The 27974-nt window shown below is 39.8% G+C and overlaps 1 protein-coding gene across 3 annotated transcripts in view; it reads left to right on the forward strand.

Annotated features, from left to right (window-relative positions):
* Positions 1–2117: 2117 nt before the first annotated feature.
* Positions 2118–27974, forward strand: part of PCSK5 (proprotein convertase subtilisin/kexin type 5) — a 248593-nt gene continuing 222736 nt past the window's right edge. For all 3 annotated transcript variants that reach the window (XM_062599429.1, XM_062599430.1, XM_062599431.1), the window contains exons 1-2: positions 2118–2796; positions 26033–26137. In XM_062599429.1, the coding sequence (XP_062455413.1) occupies positions 2596–2796; positions 26033–26137 (306 nt within the window). In that variant the 5' untranslated portion in view covers positions 2118–2595. The remainder of the gene's footprint in view (positions 2797–26032; positions 26138–27974) is intronic.

Genomic DNA, 27974 nt, shown 5'->3' on the forward strand with positions numbered 1-27974 from the left:
TAGGAAAGCAGGAGTTCTCATTTTGGGGGGAGGGAGTGCAATCCCCCATACATACGTGGCTGTGACGATGTACTCAGAAAACCTTGCATCTTTCATTTGATGTTCAACCCCCCTCAAGTATGGAGCTCGCACAACATCTGTGATTGCCAGTCCCCAATGGGCTCAGCAAGGAGGACTCCTTGCTCATAAAGAAAATGTCCAGGGGGAGTAAGTTCCTCCTTTTCATAGATGGTTTCAGGCACGGTGTATCTTTGGTAACCTTTTTGTTGGCTGTAAGATACAACATGGCATTTTGAAGAGATACTTGGACCCATATATCCATAGGAAAATAATGTATTTATCATGTCTACCAACTCCTAGCATCTTTGGTGCCTCTGTATAAAATGTTGTATCACATAAGCAAAGTTGGAAGTAGATAATGAAATATGTAACAGCATAATTTTTTTTTGCTTATGGTTTGTGCCTTTTGTGTCAGGACACCCCAATACGTGCAAATGCATCTATAGCAAGAAAAAAGGCAGTCAAGACAAAAGCAAAAACTCACTGATCAAAGACCTGAACATAGATTTTTAATTTATCCTCTTTGGAAAAAAAAAAAAAGCAAGTGTTCAGGTTTTGTGACCCATTGATTGCTACGTACTTTAGTTAGATGGCCACTCATGATTAAATAAACATTCCAGATATAGGAAGAGAGCTGACGTGTAATTACCATTGGACCAATCAATAATGAAGGCTAACTGCTAGAGGAGATTTAATGTCATATTCAATGAATGTAGATTTATGAATATTAGCTGCGAGATGTAACCTTCTGAGCCTAATGCAGCTCCTACTGAATCCAATGAGAGTGGTGACCACAGTTGCAGCACCATGTTCTGTATTTGTTAAAGAGAGAGCTGTTATTTGTGAAATTCCCGGGGAAGGTAAGCCATGTAGAGGTCCTGAAACTACAGAGGTAAACAGTATGTTGCAATAAATTCAGCGAATGATAATGCAAGCTACAGGGAAAATAGAACAGGGAAAAACCAATAGCTGGCAAGTGAATTTTCGGGAAACACAGAGCAAACAAGGAAGTAGTAATTTCCTCATTTTCCCCTTTAAAATGAAATAGAAATGAGATGTTGGCTGTTTGTATGATATTGATTTTGGAGGTGGGAACAAATGACCTTGATGCATAGCATAGCTAAATACGGGATGCGTGGCATGGATTGCTTGCATTTTGCTATTTCTATTTTAACCTTTTACTTTTCATTACAACAAGAGTAGCTCTATCCGAAGGCGCGCTGGTCTTGGGGGCAGGCGAGAAGTCACTCCGTGTTCCTGTAAAACACGTAACCTCTCATACTTCAGGTCATCCTGATAAGGCGAACGAAGGCGGCGGCCTGGTTCTGCAGGATGCCTTAGGTTCCTTGGAGAAAGCTGTGAAACGTTAGCCGCCCTTCTCACGTCCACGTCCCCTTACACGCGGCAGGGAAACCTCGCAGTGGCTCTGTTAAGACTTTTGTACAGATTCAGGTTAATTTCCCCACAGCGAAGTGCGCGCAGGCCGCGTTCGAAGCGGCTCCAGCTTCGAAGCAGACCCGCGCGGTCGCCAGCTGCCCTCTGCGGGCGCCCCGCTCGCCCCGCTCCGCCGCCGCCCGAGGCCTCGGCGCCCGCGCCGGCGGGCGGACAGCGGCTCACGGGCAGGGCGAGGCGCCGCGGGCGCCCACGGGCTTCGGCCGGGGGGCGGCGGGCCCGACAGGAGCGGCGGGGCGGGCGCTCCGCCGCCGGCCGAGGCCGCACCGCGCCGGCGGAACGGCGGCGGGAGGCCCGCGGGCGATGGCGGAAGCTGCGCCCCGCCGCGGCCGGCGGCCCGCGGCCCTGCCCGGGCGGCGAGTGTCCTCCCGCGGCCCCCGCCACCGCGCCGGCCGGCCCGGGCCGCGGGCCGCGCTCGGCGGCGGCGCCCCCCGCGGCGCGGGGCCGGCGCGGAGGCCATTTCCCCTCGCCCTCCGCGCCGGCAGGCGGGCGGGCGGGAGGGAGCGCGGGCGGGAGAGAGGGAGGGGAGAGCGGGGAGAGGGAGGTGACCGAGGCTGAGTGGAGTGAGGCGCTCAGCTGCCAACACTCACACACCGCCTGCCGCTGCTGCCGTGCTGCTCCTGGACCCCGGGCAAGGCGGGGAGAGGGAGAGGAGAGCGAGCGAGCAGGCGAGGAAGATAAAGAAGAGGAAGAGGAGGCAGGCGGTCACTAGGAGGGAGAAAGCTGAAAGAGGAGGGAAGAGCAGAGAGGGACGAGAAGGAAGCCTCCCTCCTTGCGGAGAGAAGACTTTCCGCGTAGCTGGGGAAAGAGGGAGAAGGCTGGAGCTCAGAAACTGTGCGAGAAGCTCTCCGAGCAAGTTACTTAATCCCCGAAGAGCGGAGGGAGGAGGGGAGAGCGGTCACCACAGTTGCCGACAGTAACTGTTATTCCCGGCCCCCCACAATCTAACCCCCAGCGGTTCAATGCACTATTCCAAGCTCTTCCTAGTTTCCTCCTCGGGGTAACTTTGCCGCCGGGAGGCGAGGAGCGGAGCCGCGGAAGAAGGAAGGCGAAGTTTCGCGGGGGCTGCGCGCGGCGGCCACCATGGGCTGGAAGCGCCGCTGCGGCGGGGGAGGCGGCGGCGGCGGCGGCGACCTGCTCTGCCTGCTCACCCTGGTGCTGGGGTTCCTGCTGCCCGCCTGCCGGACGCGCCTCTACACCAACCACTGGGCTGTGCGGATCGCTGGGGGGCTCCCGGAGGCCGACAGGATAGCTAGCAAGTACGGATACGTCAATATAGGACAGGTAACCGCCGTACGGATACTTCTGCGCAGCCCGCCGCGCCGCTGCCCCCGCCGCGGGCCCCGCCAGCGCCGCGGCCCGGCCCGGCCCGGCCCGGCCCGGCCCGGCGGGCGCGGGGGCAGGTAGCGCGGCGCCGCGGCCGGGCGGCGGGGACGGGGCGGGGCCGGGGGGTGCGCGGCGGCTGAACTTGGCGCTGCGCGCCCCGCGGTTGGAGCACGGGCTCGTCCCCTCGCGAGCCGGCGGTGCCCGCGCAGGCGGGACGTGGCAGGCGGCGGCCGGGGGGCAGCCGCCGCCGTCCCCGCGCCTCCGTCGCCGCTCCTGGACGGGCGGGGAGAGGGCGGCGAAGCCGGCGCCCCGGCCAGGTGGACGCCGCGGAGGGAGGCGCGATGAGGCGGGTCTCGCTGGCGCCGCGCCCGGCCCGCCGGGCGACACCTGGATGCCGCGGGATCCACAGATGTGCAGCCAGAAAACACCTGGCCCTCGGCAGGTCCAGGAGCCCGGCCGTGAGAAGATTCCTGGATCCGCACGGATCCAGGAGCTCCAAGTGAGGAAACACCTGGCTCTCGCTGGATCCAGTCACGCTGAAAAATCCTCTGCCGCTGCATCTGGGCAGTGCTGCTCTTGAAAAATGTCGTAAGATCGCTTTTTTTTCTGATACATTTGCTGCCATGGTATGCTAGCCTCTCCTGACATCGAGCCTCAAAATGTGAGTCACATATGTAGGGCACAGCAAGTTGGATGCCTAAAAAATAAACAGTTCTGTCGCATGCCTGTGTATGAACATTCAGGCATGGTTTTTCTAGACAGTAGTTTATACAACGTGAATTCAAAGTTCAGAAACAAGCAGTTACAGGTACAGCAGGCTTCATCTTATAAATGAGAGTCACAAAATTGCAGCTGTGTTTATAGAACAGGCCTTTTACATCAACCAGATCAAAGTGACACATGTCCAGTTAGTATTTGTGTTGTATCATTGACTTAAAAGTTTGAAGCCTGTATCTCAGCCGTTCCCAAATACTACACACCTGAATGCGACAGCTGTACAGTTTACTGAAGTAAATAATTTACGTAAGAAGAGCCAGACTGCAGCAGTGCAATACATGATGTATACAGATGCAGATATTAAGAAAGGCTGAATCCCAGCTTCCCTCGTGGAATGCTTGGGCAGGTAGGTTAAGGCTGTTCCCATTCAAAGGGAGAGAAATTCAGGAGAGTTGAATCCACACCTTGGAGGAGCCATTTTTAGAAGAAAGAGGAATACAAGAGTGAAGTTTTTTGCACCAATATGTTTTGGTTTTGTCTTATGCATGTCTTTTGCACAAGGTGTTTCTGTATATTCCTATTTGGACCTCTAGAGTGCTGAAATAAGCAGCAGTTAGCTGATCACTTCTTCCTCTTTTGTCTTTTGCCAGACCAGCTGGCTAACTTAGGGCCTGCTTTTTTATCCCTTGCACATCCAGACCTTCTGTTGGATTAAGGAAAGAACTTAGAAAGCTGCTATTGTCTTCTTGCGTGTCGGTGAATTGCTGTGTACACACCTATAATGTATTAATAATACATGTATTACTGATCAGGCTTACAGATAGGAATGAGAGAAAATAGAGGCCATGAAGAATGAACAACTGGAAAATGCTCAGTATACAGATGAAAAGAAGATATTTGTGAAGGGAGTCAATGCTGCTAGTTGTGCAGAAAGGGAGAATGTCAAAAGACAAGTATAACACTGCTGCCTGTGTGAGAAAGAAAACTTTAGTAATAATATGAGCTAGACTGATGTTTATTCCTAGTCTTCTGGCTGCTGCCAACTTTTAAGCGCAAGAAGCAGGCAGAGGGCATATGCAAAGCAGTCCATAGAGCTTCCTGTAACTGTGTGGGACTGGAGTGACTTGGTTCTAGATGTCATTCTGTTCCTCTGATGTAGAGCTCAGTTGCACAGTTAAGAGGTCTTACTCATTTGCAAAAGTTGCAATGCTGAGTTTCCTTTCATTGGTGTCTTTGTATGATGGCCATTTTTAAGTTTCTGATTATTCCTAGCAAAGTCATCTGCAAATGTTAGCAGATGTTAACTCTGTGTTAGCGTGTTCATTAGTACTAAGTGGACGTTCTAGTACTTGCAGTGAATCTTTCTTCTCTTATTCCCATCCTCTCCTTCTACTACTTCTTTCAGGTCATTACATAGGACAAATAACTTAAGAATTTGGAGTTCAGTGTTTGTAAGATAACTAGAGTGCTTGTAGTGTGATCATATGTGATTTAACATTTTAATATATGGGTCAAAGCATACATAAAATAGTTATGTTCCTTAAGAAATATAAGAAAATGTGTTTCCTTTCCTGTGGAACTTATCCATCATTGCATGTAGAATATTGCTTAATAGTGACAGGTGAAGATGGAAGTTACATTCTAGAGAAAGAAAGGTAGGAAGAGGCAGGACTGATGAGTAGGATTTGTCTGTAAATAAGTTTCCTGCATATATTTGAAAAATATATATGTGTCAGGAGTTACCTGACACTTAACAGGAAGTGCAAAACAATATGAGAAAGGCATCTACTGTTTATTATTGGGAGACAATGTGAAATAATTTAAAAATCTGTACTTGACTATAAGATGGTGAAAGATACTCTCTAAGCTAGCTGTAGTATCAAAATACTAAGAGAGAGACAACTAGTAAGCAGAATTCTCTGTTAAAGACAAGACTTTTTGTGCTTACTGTCTGCATATTAGTGCAGCCATGGCCAGGTATTTAAATTTTGCTTTTGCAGGTAGCATCTCTTCTAGGTAAGCTGAAATACAGTGAGTAAAGCTGAATGTGTCATTAAGATCTAAGCTGTGTTTACTGTTCCGTGAAGATGGTAATGGCAAATCTCATAAAAGTACACATCAAAAAAATAATTTGAAATAGATCTAAAAAAACAGTGTAGCGTATTGAGCATAGTATTTCTGGTTAAATTAATCAAACTTAATTTGAGAGCTCACCTTTAAGAAGACAGTGCAAAAAGCTGAATCAAAGTTCTGCTGCATCTGACTCAGTGAACTGACCCAGTATTACTTACCCAGCCAAATAAAAGAATTATAGTATTCTGGATAAAAGTTAAAGAAATTGTTTATAAGAAGTTACAGTCAGGTAGGGACAGTTGCAATGTTGCGAAACAGGAGGATTCTGAAAATGTACCTACTTGCATGATTAGAGCTGAAGAAAAAGAGGATTTTTTTGAGGGCATTATTCTTACCAATCTGTCAGTTTTGAATGAGTGAAGATAAAAGAAGGTAAGAGAAGGGAGATACTAGGATACTTTAGGAATAAGACAATTAAAGGTATACAGTATTTGGGTTGGGTGTGTGGAGAAATGGTGCTAAAAGGTGACTTGGTCAGTGGAGACAAGATAGTAGAAACAGAAGGCTTTGATTCTTAAATGTCAAACAAAAAAAGCTGAGCAAGAGGTATTATTTGGTGCATTCCTAGTATTAGTATATAATAATATATAAAATAATACCTCATTGATGCTCAAAATGCCTCTAAGTCCATTTTTCATTACCATAGTGACACGAGGAAGGCCACAAAGCCTAGCTGAGTGACTGGACCAGTAAGTCAGAAATAGATGGATAAAAAAGGTATGTTCAAGGAGGCTGAGAGATCGCCTGCCGGTGAGCAACAGAGTTCTTCCGCAGCTCACAGCTTCCAGTAACATCCTGTTGCTCTTGAATTCTCCTTATGGTCTCCATCTTTTGTTATTATCTCTCCAGCAACTTGAAGGTTCAGCTTCTCTGCTTGTTGAAAAAAGGAGTTTTCAGTGGACTTTAAGGAGATACGGAATAAAGAAAAAGAAACTGCTGTTACTCTGTATTTTCCCAGGCTCTGTGTTTTAGTTCTTCTTTTCTCTATGTGTACCAGCATGCTGGTCATTTATCTTGTCTTTTTCTTATGATTACCAATGTAAAATTTAAAGTAGATATAGAAGTTTGATTGTTCTTCATAGATATTTAAATTCTAACAGTAAATCTAGTGAGACTTTCATTCCTTGCCTTCATCTATGGTTTGGAAAAGCAAAGAGTAGTGACTTAGACTTTTAATTGTATCAACCAATATTTGGTTTCTGTTGGAAAAATCCTTTCCCCGTAGGACTAGAATGAAAGCACAAGTATCACAAAAATTGGAGCAATGGTTCTACTGAGGCAAGTGGACTGGATGTCCCGCTGAAAGCCTGTGATTTTGGTTGCTGTAGCTAGTTCTGTGGTGCGAAGCTTACTGATTTGGACAGTAGGGCCTACTTGGGCCTACTCAAATCAGTCTCCATTTAAGGCCTGTTAAAAGCCTTTACCATGAGGCCATGGTACTTTGCTACTGGTAACGTATTTTGTGTGACATAATCACAACTATATTAAAGCCAGTGGAGCAACACAGTGAAGCATCAGTTTAAGCTACTTTGGGAATCTGTCCCAAAGCTTTCTCTGTTTACCTGGGATACAGAATAACATTAACTGGGATATAGAATAACATAAATATCTGAAGTAATGATTTGAATGTATAGATGTTATTTTTTTCTTTCCCATGTACTTCAAGAATTTCTGTCCTTGATGTTGAAACAGTTAGTAGTTTCTCTGGCGAGTGAATCCATGTCTCGCGTGAAGAGTGCTCCCTGTTGCTCTTGCGTGGGTCTCTCCGGGAAGCCAGGGCCTGACAATCCCTCTGGAGATGTGTGATAAGGTAGTATAATACAAAGCAGCCGTGGAGCTGCTCTAAGCTAGACACTGAATGGAGTGATATGGAACATACTCTGTCCTGCAGAGACAGGTCCTGGTGACATATTTTATGTCATTGCATAAAATCATATCTGTCTCTAAGCAGCTGCACTGAGCATACCTTTCTCTTAAAGCAAAGTGTCTGTCACTAGCTTTTGGGAAAGTTTCTTCCTCTGACTGTCGAAGTGGAAGGTGCTAAAGGATTTATTAAAACATATAGTCTGTATTGCATTTTATACAATTGGCAGTAATATTATGACTCTGCTGATAGAGTGGAGATTTGTTACTAAAGGAAGCTTTCTTTTGATACAGCCATGAAAATTATAGTATGCTGATATGTCATCTTGGTTCCCATGGTTTTCCTTGTTTCTTGTAAACACAGATTCTCACTGGATATAAATTTGTGGTTTGGTGGTAAAATATTCTTGATAGACTGGGAAAAGAAACACCAGCCTGTAGAGGAATGATTTGTGAATCAGCTGAGAAGCTGGGAAGGCTAGTCATGGTTTGAATGCTGAAACCCTTTGTGCTCTTGAGCCAGTAATTTAAACTTTTTCTCCTCACTTGTTCATTTGTATTGACAAAGTAAGGGGAGCTTCAATAACTGGAGGTGGGCACGTGAGTATCTTCTTGCTTCAAACATGTGGGCTTCAAAATTAGGAAGGTTTTCGAGGTCTATACTGTTGGTGTTGCATCAATTTCTCTGTTGCTATTAAGAGCCTGGGGCTCCTCCTTCAGGCAGGGAGCTTTACTTGAGGGTGTGAGAGGGAAAGAGAAAAGCAAACAGCAGATACCTCCAAGGAGATGGAAGAGTGGAAGAGGTGCTGATATTCTTGCTGTGGCTTCAACAAGGAAAAGAAGTGCTACCTTAATTAATGTAGAAGGAAACTTTAGATGCCTTTGTTCCTTTTTTTTCTTAATTCTAGGCAGGGGCTGAGAATGGGCCAGCACTCTTCTAAATCCCATCTTTCCTCTTTAAATATGGGAAGAATACTTTCTTCCTGCTCTTTTCCAGGGGGTAGTGGCCTCATCCCCACCTTCTGTCACTCTCTGCAGGTGGCAGACTGCCCTTCATCCCTCACCCTGATTGTAAGGAGTACACGCTGTTTGTTATATGGATTTGATTTTGTAGATGAAATGAAGATGTGATTTGCTGAAATATGAGTTTTATCAGGAGTTTACAGATTTAAAGCCAGCAAATCACAGAAATAGTTATTAAATACTGGTTCATTTGAAACCTGAGGTCACAGTGATGGCAGGGAGAAGACATTACACCAAGGTCAATTGATAAGAAAAAATAGGAAGAATGGCTGTTTTCCGGTTTCAAAATCTATTCCTGATGGAAGGCAAAAGCATATCTTGCAAATTAATCAGTCAAAATTGGAAGACTAGAAAAAAGCATTGCAGCTGAGAGAAAAGGGAGCTTAAACAAAGAGCCTAAAGTAAGGTTGTCTTCAGCAAAGATTGCTACCATAATTTCCAACATCTTAAAGGTATGGTCTCAAAAAAGCAGAATGATAGGCCTCTGTGTGCAAAAAATGTTCAGTTACTCAAGAGTGATAAAATAGAGAATTAATACGTGAGACAGACCAATTAAGAGCCTATCTGGTCATAACACTGAAACAGAGTGAATTGTTACCAAAATTAATAGCTAGAATATACATTTAATAAAGTCTTAAGTACTAAAGATGAATATATTGAAAGAATAAAGCTAGATGTGCTCCAAGTCATATACACATGCAGATGTACTGGAATTAAAAAGATATATATCACATAAAATTGAGTTCTCTGCTATTTATGACAGAAAAAGTACATTTTGAGAGCTGAGGAAGAAATATAACTGAATAAGAAAGGTAATGAGTGAAGGCAACTCTCCTAAAGAGTACAGTCCAGAGAGATGGGTGTAGAGATTGTTTTAGCAAACTCTGTCGGGTCAGAGAAATATCCATGACAGATATTTAGAAAATGTAAGCACCAGAATAACATTCTTGCAAATGCTCGCAGGCCACAAAAAGAGGAAAACAGCACATATTAGAGACTACAAAGGGTATGTCATGGCTAATAACTTAATACTTAGCAGTACTCTTATCAGTGCAGTTTATAATGGAAGCGGGGAGGGAGGGAAAGAAGAGCATAGCACTACTAAATACGAGTTTTTATAAGGAGTTTGGTGAAGAAAAGTGTGTGCCAGATGAGTTCTGGTTACAAAGGCAATCTAATGATAAACTTCCTATATTGTAAACTAAAAGAAGCTGAGAATCTGATCTTACAACATAATAGAATCAAGCTACAAATTTTGTGATGATTCTTTATGTAAAGCCTTTAGGCAAACACAGACAGAATTATACTTTTAAGAAAAACAATTAGTTGCAAACCCAAATTTCAAATGGCACTTGTGGAAGCTGCTCCTCTCAGGTGAAATGTGTAAGGAATTGAGCTGGGCAATTTTTTAAATTGAAAAACATATTAAATAAGTAGTATGCACAATGCATGTAGAAATGTCATAGCTCCAGCACACAAAGCCGTAATGGCTGACAGCCATGAAAATGGAGGGTTGGGATCTCAAGATCAAATTGTCCATTCCTCTGTCCTCAAATAAGATCAGCTGTGCCTACTTTTTTTCTGGCAGATAGCTAATCTATTCATGAAGGTCTGCAGTGAGAAGACTCTGCAGTGCTAGGGCATGGTCAATTCTAGTGGTTTGTTATTTTCATTGCCTCCCTGAAGTCTAACCTATATTTCTCTTCCTACAGTTTAGGGCCTGCATTTCTTGTTTCACCATGAATATGAAGAAGAGCAACATCAGGGAAGCTGTTATATTCCACTCTTCCTACCACCCACTTTCCTCTTTATTCATCCAAGCACATTTTTTTCTGTTGTTTCACATAGGTCATATTTTCACAGGTCAGTTTTACTGTCTATTTGTGATCTTTCTAAGTGATACTTATCTTGAAAATGGATGGAGAATTCCTGCTGGAACTTCAGTGCTGGATTGAGCATAAGGATTTCTTCAGATATCTTGAGGACAGCACTCTTATTTATATATCTCTTTATGGTGTTTGTGTTTCATGTGGCCATATGACATTGCTGACTTGTGTTCAACTTGTGATCTGCTATAGTTCACAGATTGATTCTGCCAAATTCCTAGCCAGTTGTTCTGCAGCCTAAATTTGTCTAATATATTATTCTTGATTAGATGTAATACTCTGTGTACGTCTTTGCTGAATTTTGTCCTGTTTTTCCAGAGTTTCATTTTCCAATTTGTCAAGTTTTTTTTGAATTCTCTTCATGTCCTTCAGCATGCTTGCGGCCTTCTTCTGCTTCTTCTTTTGCATATGTTTAATAGGCACATTTCCTATGCCACTATCCAGGTCACTAATGAAAATATAGAGACATAGAGAAAGATACAGTTTGTAGAGGAACTCTGGCAGGCAAAGGTATGAACGCCATTGTAATGAACAGACACATTAATGTTATCTACATAGTTTTGTTACATACCATTCCATAGTTCAATTAAGCTTTACTTCAGGAATTTGAAGAGGACTGCTAATCGAGTAATATTTGAAGATAAGATAAAATTTCAATTTGCAAAGTATCCGCTCACAATGAATATAAAAATCACAGACAGAGTGGCTTGCACCTCAAGGCCAGTTCCTTGCTATTATAAAGCTCGAACTCATCATCTCTTCAACAGTTTTAAATCAGTTTAAAGCTAACCATTTTTAAAAGCTGCTTGCCTTCAGTCTGAAAAGCTGCGTTTTACTGGCTTTAAATTTACAGACTGAGCTTAGTCGTGCATGGACTGTACATATCTGTTTGTTCTATTGTTAAATAGCTCTTCTGTCTCTCCAGCGCATTTGCAGAGGGCAATGAGCTTTCAGTTTTCCTGGTGTAACTTCTAGTTTCCTTTTAGAAGAGAGGCTTCCCACTCCTATGGTTATCTCTTGCTATATTTTAATTGAACTCTGTTTAATTTAACCAGAAAGATGGCCAGCTTGTGTACAGCCTCACCACTGCTTTCTGCAATGTTGTAAATCATTCTCTTGTCTTTGTCACACAAGATATTTCCAGTATTATTTGTGTGTGTTTTGCAGCTGTGTTCTGTGATTGACCAGTATATCTTTCTCTTCCTTTCCAAATGTTGAATTGTAAAATCACAAGATAGGCAGATACATATGTCAGCCATGGATCTGAATAAATCATAAGGGCCCTAGCGAGGATCTGTGATGCTCTTTGTCACATGCCAAACTCAGGAAAAAATATGATCAAAGAGAATCCTGCTTGCCAAAGATGTATAGCTTAAGACAGTAAGTGATTATTTGGCAACATGCTGGGCCCAATTTGACTGATATTTGCAGAATGAAATACTCTTTGGAACGGAATGTAGCAAGTCCAGAGGAATATCACCGCTACACCATGAAATCCTGCCAGAAGAGCTTGTTGTGGAAATTCTTGCAGATTACATGATAGAGGACATGTCTTTACTGTGTTAATGTGCTTCACAAAGGAAAGCACAGGGAAAGTAATGTGATATGTTTAAAAACACATAGCAAGGAAAAGCCTTGCTATATGGCACTTCTAAAAGTCAATGGTACGACATCCAGGGCATAGTTTTTCCTGTAAAATGTTCATGTGAATGACCTTTATTGGAACAAGCTCATAAGGAAATATGGCTCTTTTTAGTCAGCCAAAAGGTCTGTCTAGCTTGTCTGGTTATGGCAGTGGCACTGAGTTATTGTCTGTGGGGAAAAATGAACAGAAACGTTTTATGCTTCTGCCTAATATTCTCTTGAGCTGTTTTCGGCTCAGGACACTTCGCAGATTGGATGCAGTTTCTGTGTACTTAGAAATTCTCAATAGATTTTTTTAACCAGACACTTGTCTGGTTGTCACAGTCTTTTAGATAAATGTAAACTTTCAACATCTACAGTATGCTTTGGCAAGGATTTTGAAAGTCTGCTGCTTCACTGTATGCAGAACCACCTGTGTTTTGCTTGTTTTGAACGTGACTCGTATTAGCTTTGTTTGATGGCCTGTAATTCTTGTACCAAAATAGGCAGTGAAAATAAGTCTGTATCCACTCTTCTTATGCTACCACACGATTTCTTAATTTTTAGTATTTCCTCCTAAATTGTCTCTTCTCTAGACTGAAGAGTCTTAGCTTACTTAACTATTGCTCATACAGAAGATATCTTTGTCCGTTTTGTCGTTTTTAGACACTTTTCCAGCTCTACTATGTCTTCTAGGCATAGAAAGGACCAGAACTGCACGATGTACTAACAGTGTGGAAAAACCTTGGATTATTTATACAGTGACATCATGATATTCTCTGCTTTGATCTCTGTATGTTTCTTGATAATGGTTTGCTTTTGAGGCTGCCACCAATCTGAAGTTTCCAGGGATTAGTCTGCCATAACTCTGTGATCATCATTGCTCAGTGGTACTGGGCAGCTCAGAACACTTCATTTTGTATTTGAGGTTAGGATTGTACATGTTCATCTACATTTTTGAATTTCATTTACCATTTTATTGTCAAATCACTCAGTTTTGCAGGGTCCATCTGCAGCTCACACAGTCAACCAGAGTCTTTGTGGTTGAGAATGGAAACAGCAGCTGACTCCTACACATCATTGCTCACTCTCTTTTCCGTGTCATTTTTTATGTGAAAAGGTATAGGTCCCAGAAAAAGCTCTGGCACAGGTCTTGGCAGAACTCTAGTGGAGATGTCCCTCCATTGTGAGAATTGAACTAATTATTTCAGATCTTTGTTTTCAGTCTTCTGATTGTTTGTTCAGGGACCTTCCTGTTTCGCCATGGCTTCTTAATTTTCTAAAGACTTTTGGTGAAGGGCATTGTCAAAAGCCTTTTGGAAATCCAGATAGAGTATTTCTACTGGGTCACATTTATCTGCATGCTTGTTGACCTCTTCAAAGAACACTAACAGTTTTGTAAGATAGAATTTCCCTCTATTTGACTCTGTCCATGTAGATAATTTTTTATCCTGGTGTCCATTGTTCTTGTATTTCTTACAGTTTCTACCGATTTCATTGGTAGAGATCTCTTGTTAAAAATTTATGTCACATTTGACGTAAATCTACTATCTGTAGATATGAAAACAGTTTTTAAAATGAGAAGTTTCATGCCAGTGTTCCTATTACTTTCAATTACTTTAATGTACTGAGTTTGTTTATTCAGCTATGTCATCCTTATTCCTTTAGAACTCTTGCATTGCAGGATATTTGCACTTTAAGTATTGTATCTCGAGTAGCTCATCTGAACTAAATGGAAGCAAACAAATCCATGAAATGCTAAACTTCGAAAAATAATTGATGTTTTTGTGAGTATGCTGGCCTCCAGTGAGCCAAGTAGGAGAATGAACAGTATTGACAGGGCTTTAAGGTGAGAACACTTCCCTCTGCCCCTTGGAAATCAGTAGCACAGCTTCATTACAGGAATGAACTACAAAGTAAGCACCATTTTTTCTCAAACAACCAAGCTCCATCCTGCATGGGGAGCAGTGTTACTACCAGCTGGAGGTATAAAGGAGTTGGTGCAGATGTCTGAGCAGTGATATCTGAGCTCAGATTATCTTTGCTTGTAAAGAAAAACATTTCGTTCACAAGACGTCCATAGAGAGTCTCTGAAGTTTAGCCCAGCGAAGCATTCACTTGAAGTTGGTAAGAGTCTCAATAATCTTTCAAAATGAGTATTAGAAATGCAATTACTAGTACTGTGATAATATCAGGGAATCTTAACATACTGATGCATTGCAGCAATGTCACAAATGAGAGCTTCAGCCACACCAATATTATGTGTTGATGCTGTTTTCATTTCTCTTCTTGGAAGATTCCCCTTAGCTCCACTGTAAGCCAAATAGTTTTCTTTTGGGGGGTCTAAAGCATATTAGTGTGGTCTTATTCATACCTATTTGAAGGACAAGGTCATTTTCAGAGCACATACACTTCACAATATCTGGTGTTTCTTTGGGGTACAGACACTTGCCCGTCTTTACATCACTCTTGTTACACCCTTCTGTCTATGCAGTCAAGAGATCCCTTTGCTTCAGTACTGATCAGCGCAGGGAAGTCAGAATATGACTCAGGATTTAACAGACTCCTCCTTATAGTTCTTAGCCCAACTGACAAATCGCAAAGCCATCACCTGGGCAAATTAATAGTTAGAAATAAACAGAGTGATGCTTTCTAAAAGAGTTAACCACATCCATGATGTGAGTAACTCTGGGCTGTGTTGGCAAGGGTAACTAAACACATCTCATTAATGAATGATTCTAGCATTGCAACATGGATGCTATTTTATAATTGAAAAACACTTCCATCTTGTGAAATTTGAATAATTTCCATTTCTTGACTGGGAATTAGGAATATTAATCTGAAACATTTAACTGCACAGTGAGCAAATCCTAGTGGTGGCTGGAATCTCTGGTGATCTCTTAATCTTTTTGACCTTGTAGGACCAATGCAGTGTGAAAATAGATGTTTTAAAATGGAAATGCTAATCCATTTATATAGAAGAATACCAAATTTTATTCAATTCATAGCTAGCATTTCACCTGACCAGCTTTTCTCTGTTTAAGTATTTAGATAACAATATATTAAACAAATATGTAGCAGAAACATTTCTCTTTTCTCCAAGAAAATGTGGTTTCAGGTATGCAGCTGAACATTCATTCAGTCCTCAAGATTTTGTTCTCCAAACAAGAAGGCAGCTGAGGAATATTCTTTAAATGTGTGAAATGGACATTGTATGCAAGCTTTGACCTGGATTTTATCATTACTTTTAATAACTTTAGCTATTTAACACTGAACTGCGATTGACTATCTGTTCTCCTTGTCTTTTCTGTGAAGGCTGAAGTAATTTTGATGCTGATACAAAAAATGTAGGCATTAGAACAGTAATTTACTATCAAATGCAAGTGTTGTTCTTGATTGAGGTCTGGATTAAGCACTTTGTATGAAGCACTTTGCTGAGTGCCTGTTGCAGCTCGCATTAATGACAGTGGAAGAATCTCCCTGATTCTAGTGAAAACTGAATTGAACCTTAATAGCTCTTCTGGCACTACTGAAGCTGGCAGTGCTGGAGAGAGACCTATGTATATCTGAATTAATAAGATATTTTTTCTGTTGTGACCATATATAGCCACTTTAATTTGAAGCTTACTCAACTATGCCTAAAATTAACCATACCTTGATTTGCTGTGATCTTTTTCTTTTCTCCTCACTAAACATTAGTTACGATGATTTTAACTTTCTCACTAGGTTTGAATGCTACTTAATACAATGAATTTTTAGGAGTAGGAGAGGAATTGACCTTGCTTGCTTAGTTGCTTGTTTTTTTTCTTTACACTTACCTGCAGATCCTATCAAACAGAGATATTATTTTTTCCACATTAAGAAATTACTGAACTTCAGTTACTCTCTGTAGCATCATCTTCGGAAACTGTTACTTTTATGAATAGTTTTTGCTCAAGTTGCTCTATCAAAACCATGGGATTACTTGCGGGAGTGGAGATTGCTTATGTAAATAATGGTTACCGCCAAACCTCACTTTTACCTAAATAATACTAACTTTTGTACAGCTCTAGCACTGATCAAATAAGATAGGTGAAAATGTCAGCATCATGACTGCTTCTGGAAAAGTTTTCTCTTTATACGTATTCAGTTAAGCCTGCTGTACAGTGTTAAATCTTCAGACTTTGACACAGTACAAAGTTGAAGAGGTATGTAGTAGGTTCACCATAAAAGAACATTGGATTTAGTACCTCCACACGCTGTGTAGATGAACTTAACTCAGTCCTAGATATTCCCATGAGTCATTTCTTTATTACTCTTCAGTAAATTATATTGGTGATAGAGAAGGAAATTACTTAAATCAAGTCTCATGTGAAAGTCAGTTAAATGAAAACATTGTACTTACTAGGACGAATAAGAGCTGAATTCAGATTTGTAAGACAAAGTACAGTGTGAAAAGGTTTATTGCTGGCAATATAAATGTTCGCTGGAAACAGTAGGACTACTGTAGGTCACTGCATTAGCCATTTTGAATGTTATAAACTCTCCTGCTATTAATGCGCTTAAGAGTTTTATATTGATGTTTAAATAACTGGATAGAGATATAACAGCGTATCTAACTTGGTGCCCAGTTCTTAAATCTTTTACTTGTACAAATGTTCCCATTAGATTTGATTTCCTTTGATTTATGCCTCTTAAATTCCATTAGTTTCAACAGAGTTATTTCTGATTTATGGTTCTGTAAATGAGAAGAGACTTCATCCCAGGGGGACTGGGCAAATGTTTACAAGTTTTAGGACAGGGACCAGGGCTATTAAACATTTCATGATCAAGATTTAAACGGAAATGAACATGAACTTTCCTTCTTGTGAAAGTTTCCTCATAGTAGTTTGTTAAAAGATAAAACCTATTTCTTAACTATGCATTATACTTTTTGCATGATTGAATTAACAGTGTCAGAAACTTGTCAAGCCACAATCTTCTACCATATTATAATCAGATATCAGAGTACATGTGTGGAAAAAAAGTAATGCTCGCAGATTGGAGTAGCTATTAATATATTGAATATATATTTTTTTGCTTGCTTGCTTAAATAAACATTCACAGTACAGTATGTATATCCATGTTGTCTTACTGTCATTTTGTCATTTGTTCAGTAATGTAACATGAAATAGGATTGAGAGTCAACAAAGTAGTGACAAAGCTCACTTCAGGTAATTCAGTACATCATTTAGATGTTTTACATTGCAGAACAGTGAGTTAGTAAATGGGGAAAAGATTTTAGAATGAAAGGACAATTTGGTGGGCTACTTAAAATATTAAAGGTATTTTTCCTATCTGGTACCTTCATTATGGGAGCTGTTTACTGAAGCAAACATTACCACATTACTCGACAAATTCTTCACAGATACAAATAGTGTTTGATATGGGTTGAGCTTGAATGGATGATGCTGTAATACTGTGTTGAAGACACTTGAAATGCTGGAGAGAGAAAGTTTTTTCATAGAGCAGGAAATAAAGACATTGTTTAATGCACTTGTTCAGTACTTAAAGCAATAAGGTGGTGACTCACAGGACTTCACAAAAAGGGACATGAACTATTAGTTTACATTGCACTGCTTTGTGTTTTGAAAAGAAACAATGGGAAAGATTAATAGGAAAGAAGGCAGTAATTGATTTCCTTTTGAGGATTTCATGAAATGTTTAGTGTTGCCCTGGAACTGAAAACCCCTGATCACAGGTTGCTGAGCAACCTTACATTGCTTTATTTGACATGGACATGAACTTACCAGTTGCTCCAATGCCTCCTCAGGCAAAACTCTCCTTGGCAAAGGGGTTACAGTTATGCAGGTCCTTAGTTGTACTTGGATTGTGAAATTTCACATAATGGATGTGGAAATGACTTTATTCCTATCTCCCCCCCCCCCCCCCCCCCGCCCAACCCATTTAAATTAATACATTTGTTGGTAGACCAAACCTGCACTTCATAGGAAAACCTCACAAAGAAAAGATGTTGCATCTGTGTTCATTAATTTTTATTTTCTTACCTGAGCATTGTCCTTAAGGTGAGAACCTGTTTGTTAGTTGAAGAAAGGAAGCAGATGAAACTGTTCCTTACCAACTTTAAAAGAATGAATTTAGATACTATGGTCAGATTTCTTTCAATTTAGAGCATTTCAATAATCAACATAGGGTCCAGATGTATTACACTTCTCAATTTTTATCCGTTCTTAACTGCACTGAGAATGTATTTTTATGTCCTTATCTCTAGGGAAGTGGTACTGTGTAGCAAAGATGATGTTCAGAGGATAGCAGTAGGCAATACAGTTCAGACTCAAGGAGAGCTGTCAGCTCCTACCTTCCCCTGGTGACTGCAGCCTATGCTTGTTCACCAAGCTGCAGCTGGGAGAGGGTGAACTGCAGGCTCAGGCCCTACTTTTCTTGCTGTTTTTCAAGGAAATACATATTTACCAGGATCTTGTATGACCCGCAGTGGTTAAGGCACCATTCTCTTCACTGCTCATATGTGTTAAGACTCAGACATTTCCACCTGGTCTTTATTTAGGTAACTGTCTCTTGGCTTTACGGAACTGTTGGTGTCTTCAGGATTTGTCTTTGGCCTTGAAGATGCATTTTTTTCTTATCCTGAGAGAAATAGCATTGTTCTCAATTAAATATAATCAAGTGAGTAAATATTTTTATTTTAAAGAAACTCAGCTAACCTCTCTCTCTTCTCAAAACTTGATTAGTAAGGCAGAAAGGTCTTTATTCCAGAATTTACAATTTAAATGAATATATAATCCCCAAAAGCTGCCACAGTCCTCTTTGGAAGGATTGTTCATCCTGTTTAGTAGGGTAGATTAAATGAATAATTCTTAGTGTAATTAAGCACATATTAGAATAAAGCTATTGATACAATTATAGTTTATTTCTTTTTAATATCTGAACCTATTTTATAAATTTGTTTCCTGAGAACTGTGACCTGTTTCCTGAATAAATACTTTCCTGTTCTTGCAAAGATACTTCTAAAACAGTTACATGAACGCCTCTGTATTGAGGGTCAAAACATTATTCTTTTTGATGAAACAAAACATTTTATGTCTCTCTCTATTTGGTTTTCAGGTTTCTTCTCTTTTTTCGTGTAATTCCAAATGTTGAATTTGGTTACCAAGAGAACACTGAAGTACTAGAATCCCCTAAAGGAGAATGGGAGAATTTCTAACTACAGATTTGAATTCTGCATTTAAATTCAGCTTCTCCTTTAAATTAAATTTTAGTTTTAGTTTAGAATTGAGACTAAATGCACTTAGACTGTATTCTGGAACAGAAGCCTTTGAAAAGAAAATTTATTAGTATAGTTACAGAGATAATTCAGAATAGAACATACAAACTCCTGTAAAAAATTTCCACTGTAAACTATTCTTTTTATGTTCTTTTTTTGTCTTATCTATTCACTTAATTTAGCTGCAGTTGTATTTTCCTGAGAATTTTAAAGCTTCCTAATATATGCATTAAGATACAAATTCTCACTGAAATTTACTGACTCCAAAAAAGATATCTCAGCCTTCATACTGATTTAGAAAGATACCAAGAATTAAAATTGACCATAGGGTCTTGTTACTTTTTTTTGTTCTGAAAACCACAGCACATGAAAAGTTAAAAGGCTGGAGAGTTTATTTTGAGTTTTCCATTGAAACACTTAATGTACTATATTATTTTAAAGCAAAATGCAGCCAAATTTAGGTAGCAGTAGTAACATCTTATCTGAAAGCATGTAATGCAGAGCTACTTTATGTTGATGGTTCTGTTACTCATTTTAGAAATAAGCTGGTTTCAAAAACCAAATTGTACTTCTGTAGTTCAAGGTAAGTGCCCAGACAGAATTTCTCCATGAAAGTAGCTGAAACAGTGGAAAATTACCAAAGCATACAAAAGAAGTTAGTAGTGGCATATTTTAATTCAATAAGGTGATACATATTTTTTTTTCCTCATTTAAACAGGGAGTGGGAATTCAAGGAGTAAAGTGTTAGCATATTAATTCCTAGAGTGTGATGAGGTATACAGGCTGATTTATATGGAGATTGTGATGTTTCTCTTGTAATAGACAGGCGGTTTAATTTATCTGGCTAGTTTGGGTTTTTGTTTGCTTTTAATATGTGTGTGGTTCAGAAGGGACTCTCCTTTTCTGTATTAGCAGCTGGCTGAACTCTTTTGTCTCCCAGACCAAGGATTTAAGGAATGGAGCAAGAACTCTATATTACAGTGTAGCTTTTCTACTAGTTGATGGCCATTAGCTTCTCACTTTATCTGGAATTTACAAACTCGGAAAAAAGGTTGCAAAAAAGTGTAAGGAGTGGTACTGAGTGGAGCATTTGAGGTCAAGTCTAGCACGTTCAGAGTGTCGTTGTTCAGAAACGGCAACTCTGCAATGCATTGCAGAAATATCTGTTCTCTGTAAAACAAACCTGAAAAGAAAGAACATGAGAGGAGCACAGATATGAATTGCCAGCTGAGGTTCTGCCTACCTTCAACACACGTGGAGATATTTGCACAGCTTGAACATCTAATTTGCATTAGCTGATTTGGGCTTAGAATAGAATGGAAAAAGTGGCTTATATGGGCTTTTCAGCATAGTTTGAAATCAAGCTTTTAAAGCAGCCTGGGTTGAGTTTGAGGTGATATTCATATCCAAATTGCCTTAGTTTCACTGCTGCTTTGGATTCTTTTAGTTAACTGAGTTTGGGCACATTGAAAGTGCAGGATTTTTTTTTCTTTTTTTTCCAGTAGATGTTCCTTTAATGTACTGATTTAGAGCTTTTATAAAACAAAGACTAATTATCAATATTTCCTTCCTTTAGACTAGTCATCAGAGTAGTATTATCTTGGAGTTGCAGTTCAAGATAAGATCACAGTGTTCAGGAGTGGTAGCAGTTTCTAAATTTTTCTATGCTATCTGTCTGCAGTACTCCAAGAAGCTGTTTTAACTCAGTACAGGATGCCATAGGATATTAGCCCCAAAGGGGACCAGCATAGTGTTTAAATATTTGGATAGAAGGCTACTGGAATTTTAGGTTGAGTAAGTTCCTGAGGGCCTGTACTTCTCCGTCCTAAGTATTTCATTTACAAAACACTAAATTGACCAAAACTGAAAGCAGGGCACTCCTTTGCCTCACTACAGTGTGCTCTGTGTAAGCAAACCTTATTTCTTTTGTATGACATGTAGTAAGGCTTTGTGACCCCTAAATGCTGAGCTCAGAACCCTGATTTTAAGACATTTAATGCTTCCTGAGCCTGTAGGGACTGAGAAGGCAGAAAGGGCAGTAATTTTCTGTAGCATCCTTGAGCCTGTTTTCACCTCTGGGTAATGATAATGGCATGGGCCAGCATAGATCAAGTGAAGAACTGTGGCCACACTTCCTTCATGTTCATTATAGAGCATCAGAAGAACATAAGCAGAATTTTAAATTGTGGGATTATTTGGTTCCATCAGAAATAAAAATGCTTTGTGATACCAGATCAGCTTCACTGGCATTTGATTTAGGAGAGAAAGTTCCCATAATCTCGACATACTCTGTTTCAAAATTTTCACACTGAAACATTTTCATTTTTATTTTGAAACATCATTTCGCATGTACTTTGTATCATGTGACAGTTTGAAATACAGTTGAGGTATTTTTGTCAAAATGAGATGAAAGTAATCCTAATAAATGTTCTTCTTCTCTCCATCTTCTTACTATTCTTTTCTGTAAAGAATTTTTACACTTCAGAGATTTGTCCCAAATCTGAAAGAAGTGAAAAATTGGATCTTCAACCCCTTGTAAGATATACTTCTGTACCCAATTATAGTGATCTATGTTCCAAGTCTGCACGGGGGTAACAGATCTGTACTTCTTGTCCTTTTCTAGCACTTTGTTGAGTTTAGAACTAGTAAGGAACTGGACCTGATCTTCCTTCCTTCCCCAATTCAGATTGGACCAAAGTCATTAAAGACAGAAGGAACAGAGACCTTAATGGTACATCTGCCAATTCGATAACATGCTGCTTTCCACTGAACTCACTGGGAAGAAGTGTATTTCACAGCCAAATGTCTAGGTAATTCCTCTGTTCAAAAAATAGAAACATTCTATTCAAATAATAGAACAGAAGTGTTTTAGTTAATTTGTTAGATAAGAAACTGGTGGGAAAACATCTCTCGAGCTGCTTCCCATTAGCAAGTGCTTGAACAGCTTCCTTGCTCATGTTCAGTGACATAAAAATTTCAGCTGTGGTTTCAGAGTATATTTAGGTCAGTCTAATGGTCATATGTGGATATTTAAGGCAACTTTAGCATTTATATTTCCTTGCAGAGTTTATGAGGACAGTCATAGATGAAGATAGATAAATTCGTTCAGTCATTATATCCCAGACCATCTCAATAATGTCTCAGACTACAAATCTGCATAATGAAGAATTATATTCCAAGGACCAAGCTTAGAAAGTTTGGCTCGTGTTTCATGGTTAATATGTTTAAAATTAGTTCATTTTCTAAACCTTAAAAATAAAGGAAGACCTAGTAAATATAAAATAAATGTATATAAGTGCATGTTTTGCTTTTCTGGGATTCCACTGCAATGTTGTTGGATTATTTCTGTAAGTTATTTTATTCTTGATTAAACAGTGTATAGTATTACTTAAATTTATGTATTTATTTGTTTTAAATTTTCAGTGACGAAGATTGCTTCCAGAGAGAATAAATCCCTTCCCCTCCCCCTCACTTGCTTTTGGCCAGGCAATTCCTCAGGAATGTTTCTCCATCTCTTTTTAAAGGAATCATGTCTTCCAGGTCAAAAAGAAGATTACAAAGATTTCCTGAGGATAAAACAGCTAAATTATCATCAGTCTCTAAGGTGGTTAGATCTGCAGTTTGGTATTTCTGTCTTTGCATTGCTTTCCCTCTGAGAGTGCCTCCAAGAGCTGGTAGTTAAAAGTATAAAAACCAATTTAACAAGAACATCCATAATGATAAGTTTTACTGTGCTATATTTCCATGATTTAACTATTCTCCAAGTGGTCCAAGGATTTGGCAGGTCTAAGTAAATTCCCATTAAGGGAAAAGAAGGCAATAAAATTTTTAATAATACTGGTGTTACCTTACTGTGAGAGGCACTGGGAGTTAGTGAATATGAATTAAATTCCATTTAAAAGATTTGGGATCCTTTAATTTCCCTGGCAGTTATGAAGTAAAGCTGTGGCTATCACCATTTTTCTTAATTATTATTAATAGTTATTATTATTTTAAAACTGATGGTGGCTGGAAGATGTAGTGTTACAATTACCACCCTTAATTCTAAGGACTTAATTCTGTCTCCTGAGTGTAAGGTCTCAGAGGGAGCACAACCATCAAGCATTACCGAGCCTCAGGATTTTCCCCTTTGATTAGAAGGTGTAGATAGCATGCAGCTCCCTGCCTGTGTGGGAAAGCCTTGGGGCTAAAATGTACCCAGGGCTGTTTCCTGCCCCTCCATTCCCTTGCTGCTGAACAGTGGGACCTGTGGGAGTGCAATAAAGCTTTCCTCAAAATCTTCTGGCCTGGATACCTTTAAAGGATGTTTCTTTTTATGCAGTTGAGTGTGGTTACAGGTGTTGAGCTCTCTATTAAAATGTGTGTTTGTATGCACACACACACAGCAGTAGGTCTCTAATTCACCCTAATGACAGCGGTGGTCATAAAAGCCTAACCTCTGCAGAGTGTTCTGGTGTGGTGGATATGCACACTACTGTTTTTTAGGACTTACAAACTAAAAGTGACCTCACTTGCCAGTTGTTTAGCACGGCAGCCCAGTTCGAGACTGCCCTTGAGCCCATACAACTCCTGGGAAGAAATGGCTTGTGCACCTTTATCTCAGGGCAGCGTTTCTGTCATCCATGTTGTGCTAACCTGGGGGACAAATTTCGAGAATTGTAATAAATAGTAATGTTTTGTAAGAAGTGCAACATTGTCCTGATATTTAGTGACATCCATCCAGCTTGTTAAACTCCCAGAATAAACTCTGATTAATCCAGTTACTAGTGATGCAAAAACATGACTGCATACAGTAATGTCGCAAAATTCCCTTTGGGCTGGCTAAATCAGCACCTAAACAGCTTGTTTTTCTGGCTTTCGTCATAGACATATATATTTTTTGATTTTTATTTATTTATTTGCTGGGAGTGCATTTGAAAAATGTTTTTCCATTGAAAAATGGAAAACAGGTTCATCTGTGGGACAGATTCACACTACTTCCTTCTGGATGGCCTCACAGAGAGAAGACAGGCTGAAGATCCATATTACAGTGTTGATGTGCTTCATTTAGGCTTAGTCAAATTAATTTCTGTTTCACTTACGGAAGACTGTCCTGGTTGAAAAAAAGTTTTGGTTTTGACATAAACTATATATAAGTCACTCTTCCTGAAATGGAGCTATCAATAGGTCTTTTTAGTTGTACTAATTGAGATGAGTATCTTAAGTCCTGGTGAAGTTTTCCCCTTTAGAATCATAGAATTGGTAAGGTGGGAAGGGACCTCTGAAGATCATCTAGTCCAACCCTCAAATGTGTGGCCTGTATGGGGATCGAACCCATGACTTTGGCATTATTAGCACCATGCTCTAACCAATTGAGCTACGGTGAACTAATTTAAACTGAGGATTTTTTTTCCAAAATATTTTCCCTCATTCCTCACTTCACTTCATGTTTTTAAACTTTAAGATAAAATATTCAAGTATTCCAATAATTTTCTATCAATATTTCATCTTAGGCTTTTCTGATGTTTTCTCAAGATTTGTGTTTTTAATAGTCAGAAAGGAGATTCCACAGTGGCCTATTTAAGTTTTTCTTTGAACCTTTAATATTAAAAAGCCAGGTTTCCTACATGTGTATTTTTATAGATACAAATTCAGAATATAGGATCTTTGAGTTTAGAACTTTTCAGTATTGCTTCTACCTCTTTGGTGATTTCATCTAGAATTATTTTCAAAACCAAATCTATTTTCTGAGATCACTTTGAGATACAACTTGAAATAACAGTAAGTTCAAGTGGCCCTCTTTTGCTCATCATTAAGGAAACTTAAACTGAATTATTAAGTGTCTTAAAAGATCTAGAAGGCCTTTAGAAGGCCAAATTCCAAATGGCTTGGGATGACATTTTCACAAAAGACAAGGAGGCTGAATATTTGTTTATGTATGAAAGTAAAGTTTTACGTGATGAATATTTAGGTATTAACGACACTAGAAGGGGAAATTTCATTGTCAAATTGTGAAGACTTAGTTTAAAAATTTCTGTTGCTACTGTGTACTGATGGGGTGTATAGAAAGTATTTTTACTGTGCTTTTGAAATTTGCAGTTTGGTATGGATTGAATTTTTACTTCTAGTAAGTTATTATACTGCAAAGTTAGCATTTCCGTCTTTCTTTCTTCTTTCTTGCCCACCTTCTGTGGAAAGAGAAACCTGTTCTTGATGAATAATCTGATGCTGATGCTGTGGATATCTTTTTTTTATATATAAATTAATTAATATAAATAACTGAATCCAGTGCACTTTATAGTACCTTTCCTTAAGCAAACCTGGTGAAATGCTTTTTAATAACAATATAGCCATTTGATGATTTTTATACTTGTCATTTGAGGACACTTGGGGTATAGATTGATATAGAATTACTTAAAATACTGCATATAAATTAAACATTAAAAAGGTAGATACAGACAGACTAAGCAACTCAATTATAGTCTTTGGTTATGTAGTTACTGCCTCGAGGACACTCCATCCATTTCATATCGTATGTCCTTCTTTTGAAAGATGATCACTGGGTTCAAGTAACATTTCACCACAGCAGGAAATTGCATAATTTATAGACCTTTAAAAATGAAAGCCAGAAAACTGCTTTTCATAAATTAAGTTTCCTTCTCTCTCTCTCTCTCTTTTTTTTTTTTTTATTATTTTTCTCCTCCTACAGATTGGAACACTGAAGGATTACTACCACTTCTACCATAGCAAAACAATTAAAAGGTCAGTTCTCTCAAGTAGAGGTACCCACAGCTTCATTTCAATGGAACCAAAGGTAAGAAAATCCACCGACGTGTCTGAGACAAAAACCTTTGCATTTTTTATATGAAATATCATGCCAGGAGACATTCACCTGAAGGCATATAGTATTACAAGAACAGACATACTATCTGTTTGCTAAGGTTCTGCTTCCCATTAAAACAAAGCAAAGACAATACCATGCTATTAAGTGTGTGTATGTGTTTTAGAACGTAAGGTCCCGTGTTATTCATGAAGTAGTAGTTTGGGAATTTTATTAACGGACTGATAGCAGTGCTTCTCTAAAAATCAAAACTGTGGTATTGATGAGCATTACCTTCTGCAAATCAACCAGCTTCTGGAATGAAAATGAGCAATGATATACTGTTCACTGTTCATATGGAGGTTTCTCTCTCTCTCTCTCTCTCTCTTTTTTTTTTTTTTTTTCCTGGCCTTAAAGTGTGTGAAGGATTAAAGTAGGAATATTCTTTTCCATGATCTTTTTGGCAGTTCCTATTGATTTTAATTTTAAGAAACCTCTCTCTGTTTGAACAATGGTGTCATACTGTTAGATTGTATATTATATAATATTTAACTGGTAACACAATTTAATTACTGATATATAGTTGGCATAATATTGTCCTGTAGCTTTTGTTTTAATCCTTTATTCCTTAAATTTCCTTAAGCCCTAAAACACACTTTTGTCTTAATCCTTTAACTTCATTGATTTATACCTTCATCCCGGACTCAGAATTGGATTTTTTGTGGTTCTCTTTAAGAAAGTGAGTTTGAAGAAGGTTCTTTTAGCTTTTTGAATGCTGCTCAAGCAACTCCCTCCTCCACCAAAAAACACAACCCCCCAGAGTTTTTCACTAGTTAAAACAGGGTCAGTCCTTTTTTAGTCATTGAACTGTAACTGTTGTCTGTGAAGGATTTATGCTATCTTAAAACTTGACGAGGATTTAAGAAAAGTGTAAGTTACCAGAGAAAGACAATGAGAAGTGCAAGGGCTTCTTGCAAACTAAGCATCCTAGAGAATACTGAAGGATACAGGAACACTTCTGTCATCTGGAATACCTCATTTAGGGCTGAAGTGCCTTCTGAGGAAGCGACAGGGTGGGGAAGTGCACGCAGAGCAATTTCCCCCCCTGTGTAGATAGGGCTAAGCTGCCAAGATGTGTAGGGACCTCTGCAGCTTGGTTGAGCGGGATGTTTGAAGGATTTACGTGCAAATGGCCAGGGTCCAAACCTCTTCTGCTACAAATACTCAGACCTGCCATTTGCATACCCAGCACTTCACTGGGAGTAGGTGATGCTGCAGAGGAAGGGAAGGCAATCACGTTTGCCTTGGTACGTGCAGTTTCCCATATACAACGAGGCTGTGAAGTGATTTGAAAAGAGGTGCATGAGCTGACAGGCACATACCACCATAAATGAGCCTGTTAGGCCCACCTGCTGTATACCCCTTCTGCATCTCTGGCAGACAGCCAAAGTCATGAGAGGCAGAGCACAGCAGAAAATCGGGGATGTGACTGGTTTCCCAGGGCTTTCCACCTTATGCTATTTAGGTCTTGTCTCAGCGTGGGAATCACATCACTGAATTTCTGGACTGTTGTTAGTTATCACTTTAATACTCAGTCGCTCTAGTAAGGGTTGTGCAAGGTACTCCAGCCTGTTAATGATTCTGTACCGAAAGAGAAGCCAAAAGTCTTAACTCCTTGGTCTGGAGAAGGTGCCTGTGATTGACTTGGTGATTCCTCCTTTGACTCTGGGCTAGGAAACTCCTGAGTGGCTGGAGACATGTTAAAGTATGGATATCAGTATTTGTAGACTAATGGCCACGTTTTCCTCAGCGTGTATGACATTGAAGAATT

The sequence above is a fragment of the Rhea pennata genome, chromosome Z (assembly GCF_028389875.1).
Source record: "Rhea pennata isolate bPtePen1 chromosome Z, bPtePen1.pri, whole genome shotgun sequence".
NCBI lineage: Eukaryota > Metazoa > Chordata > Aves > Rheiformes > Rheidae > Rhea > Rhea pennata.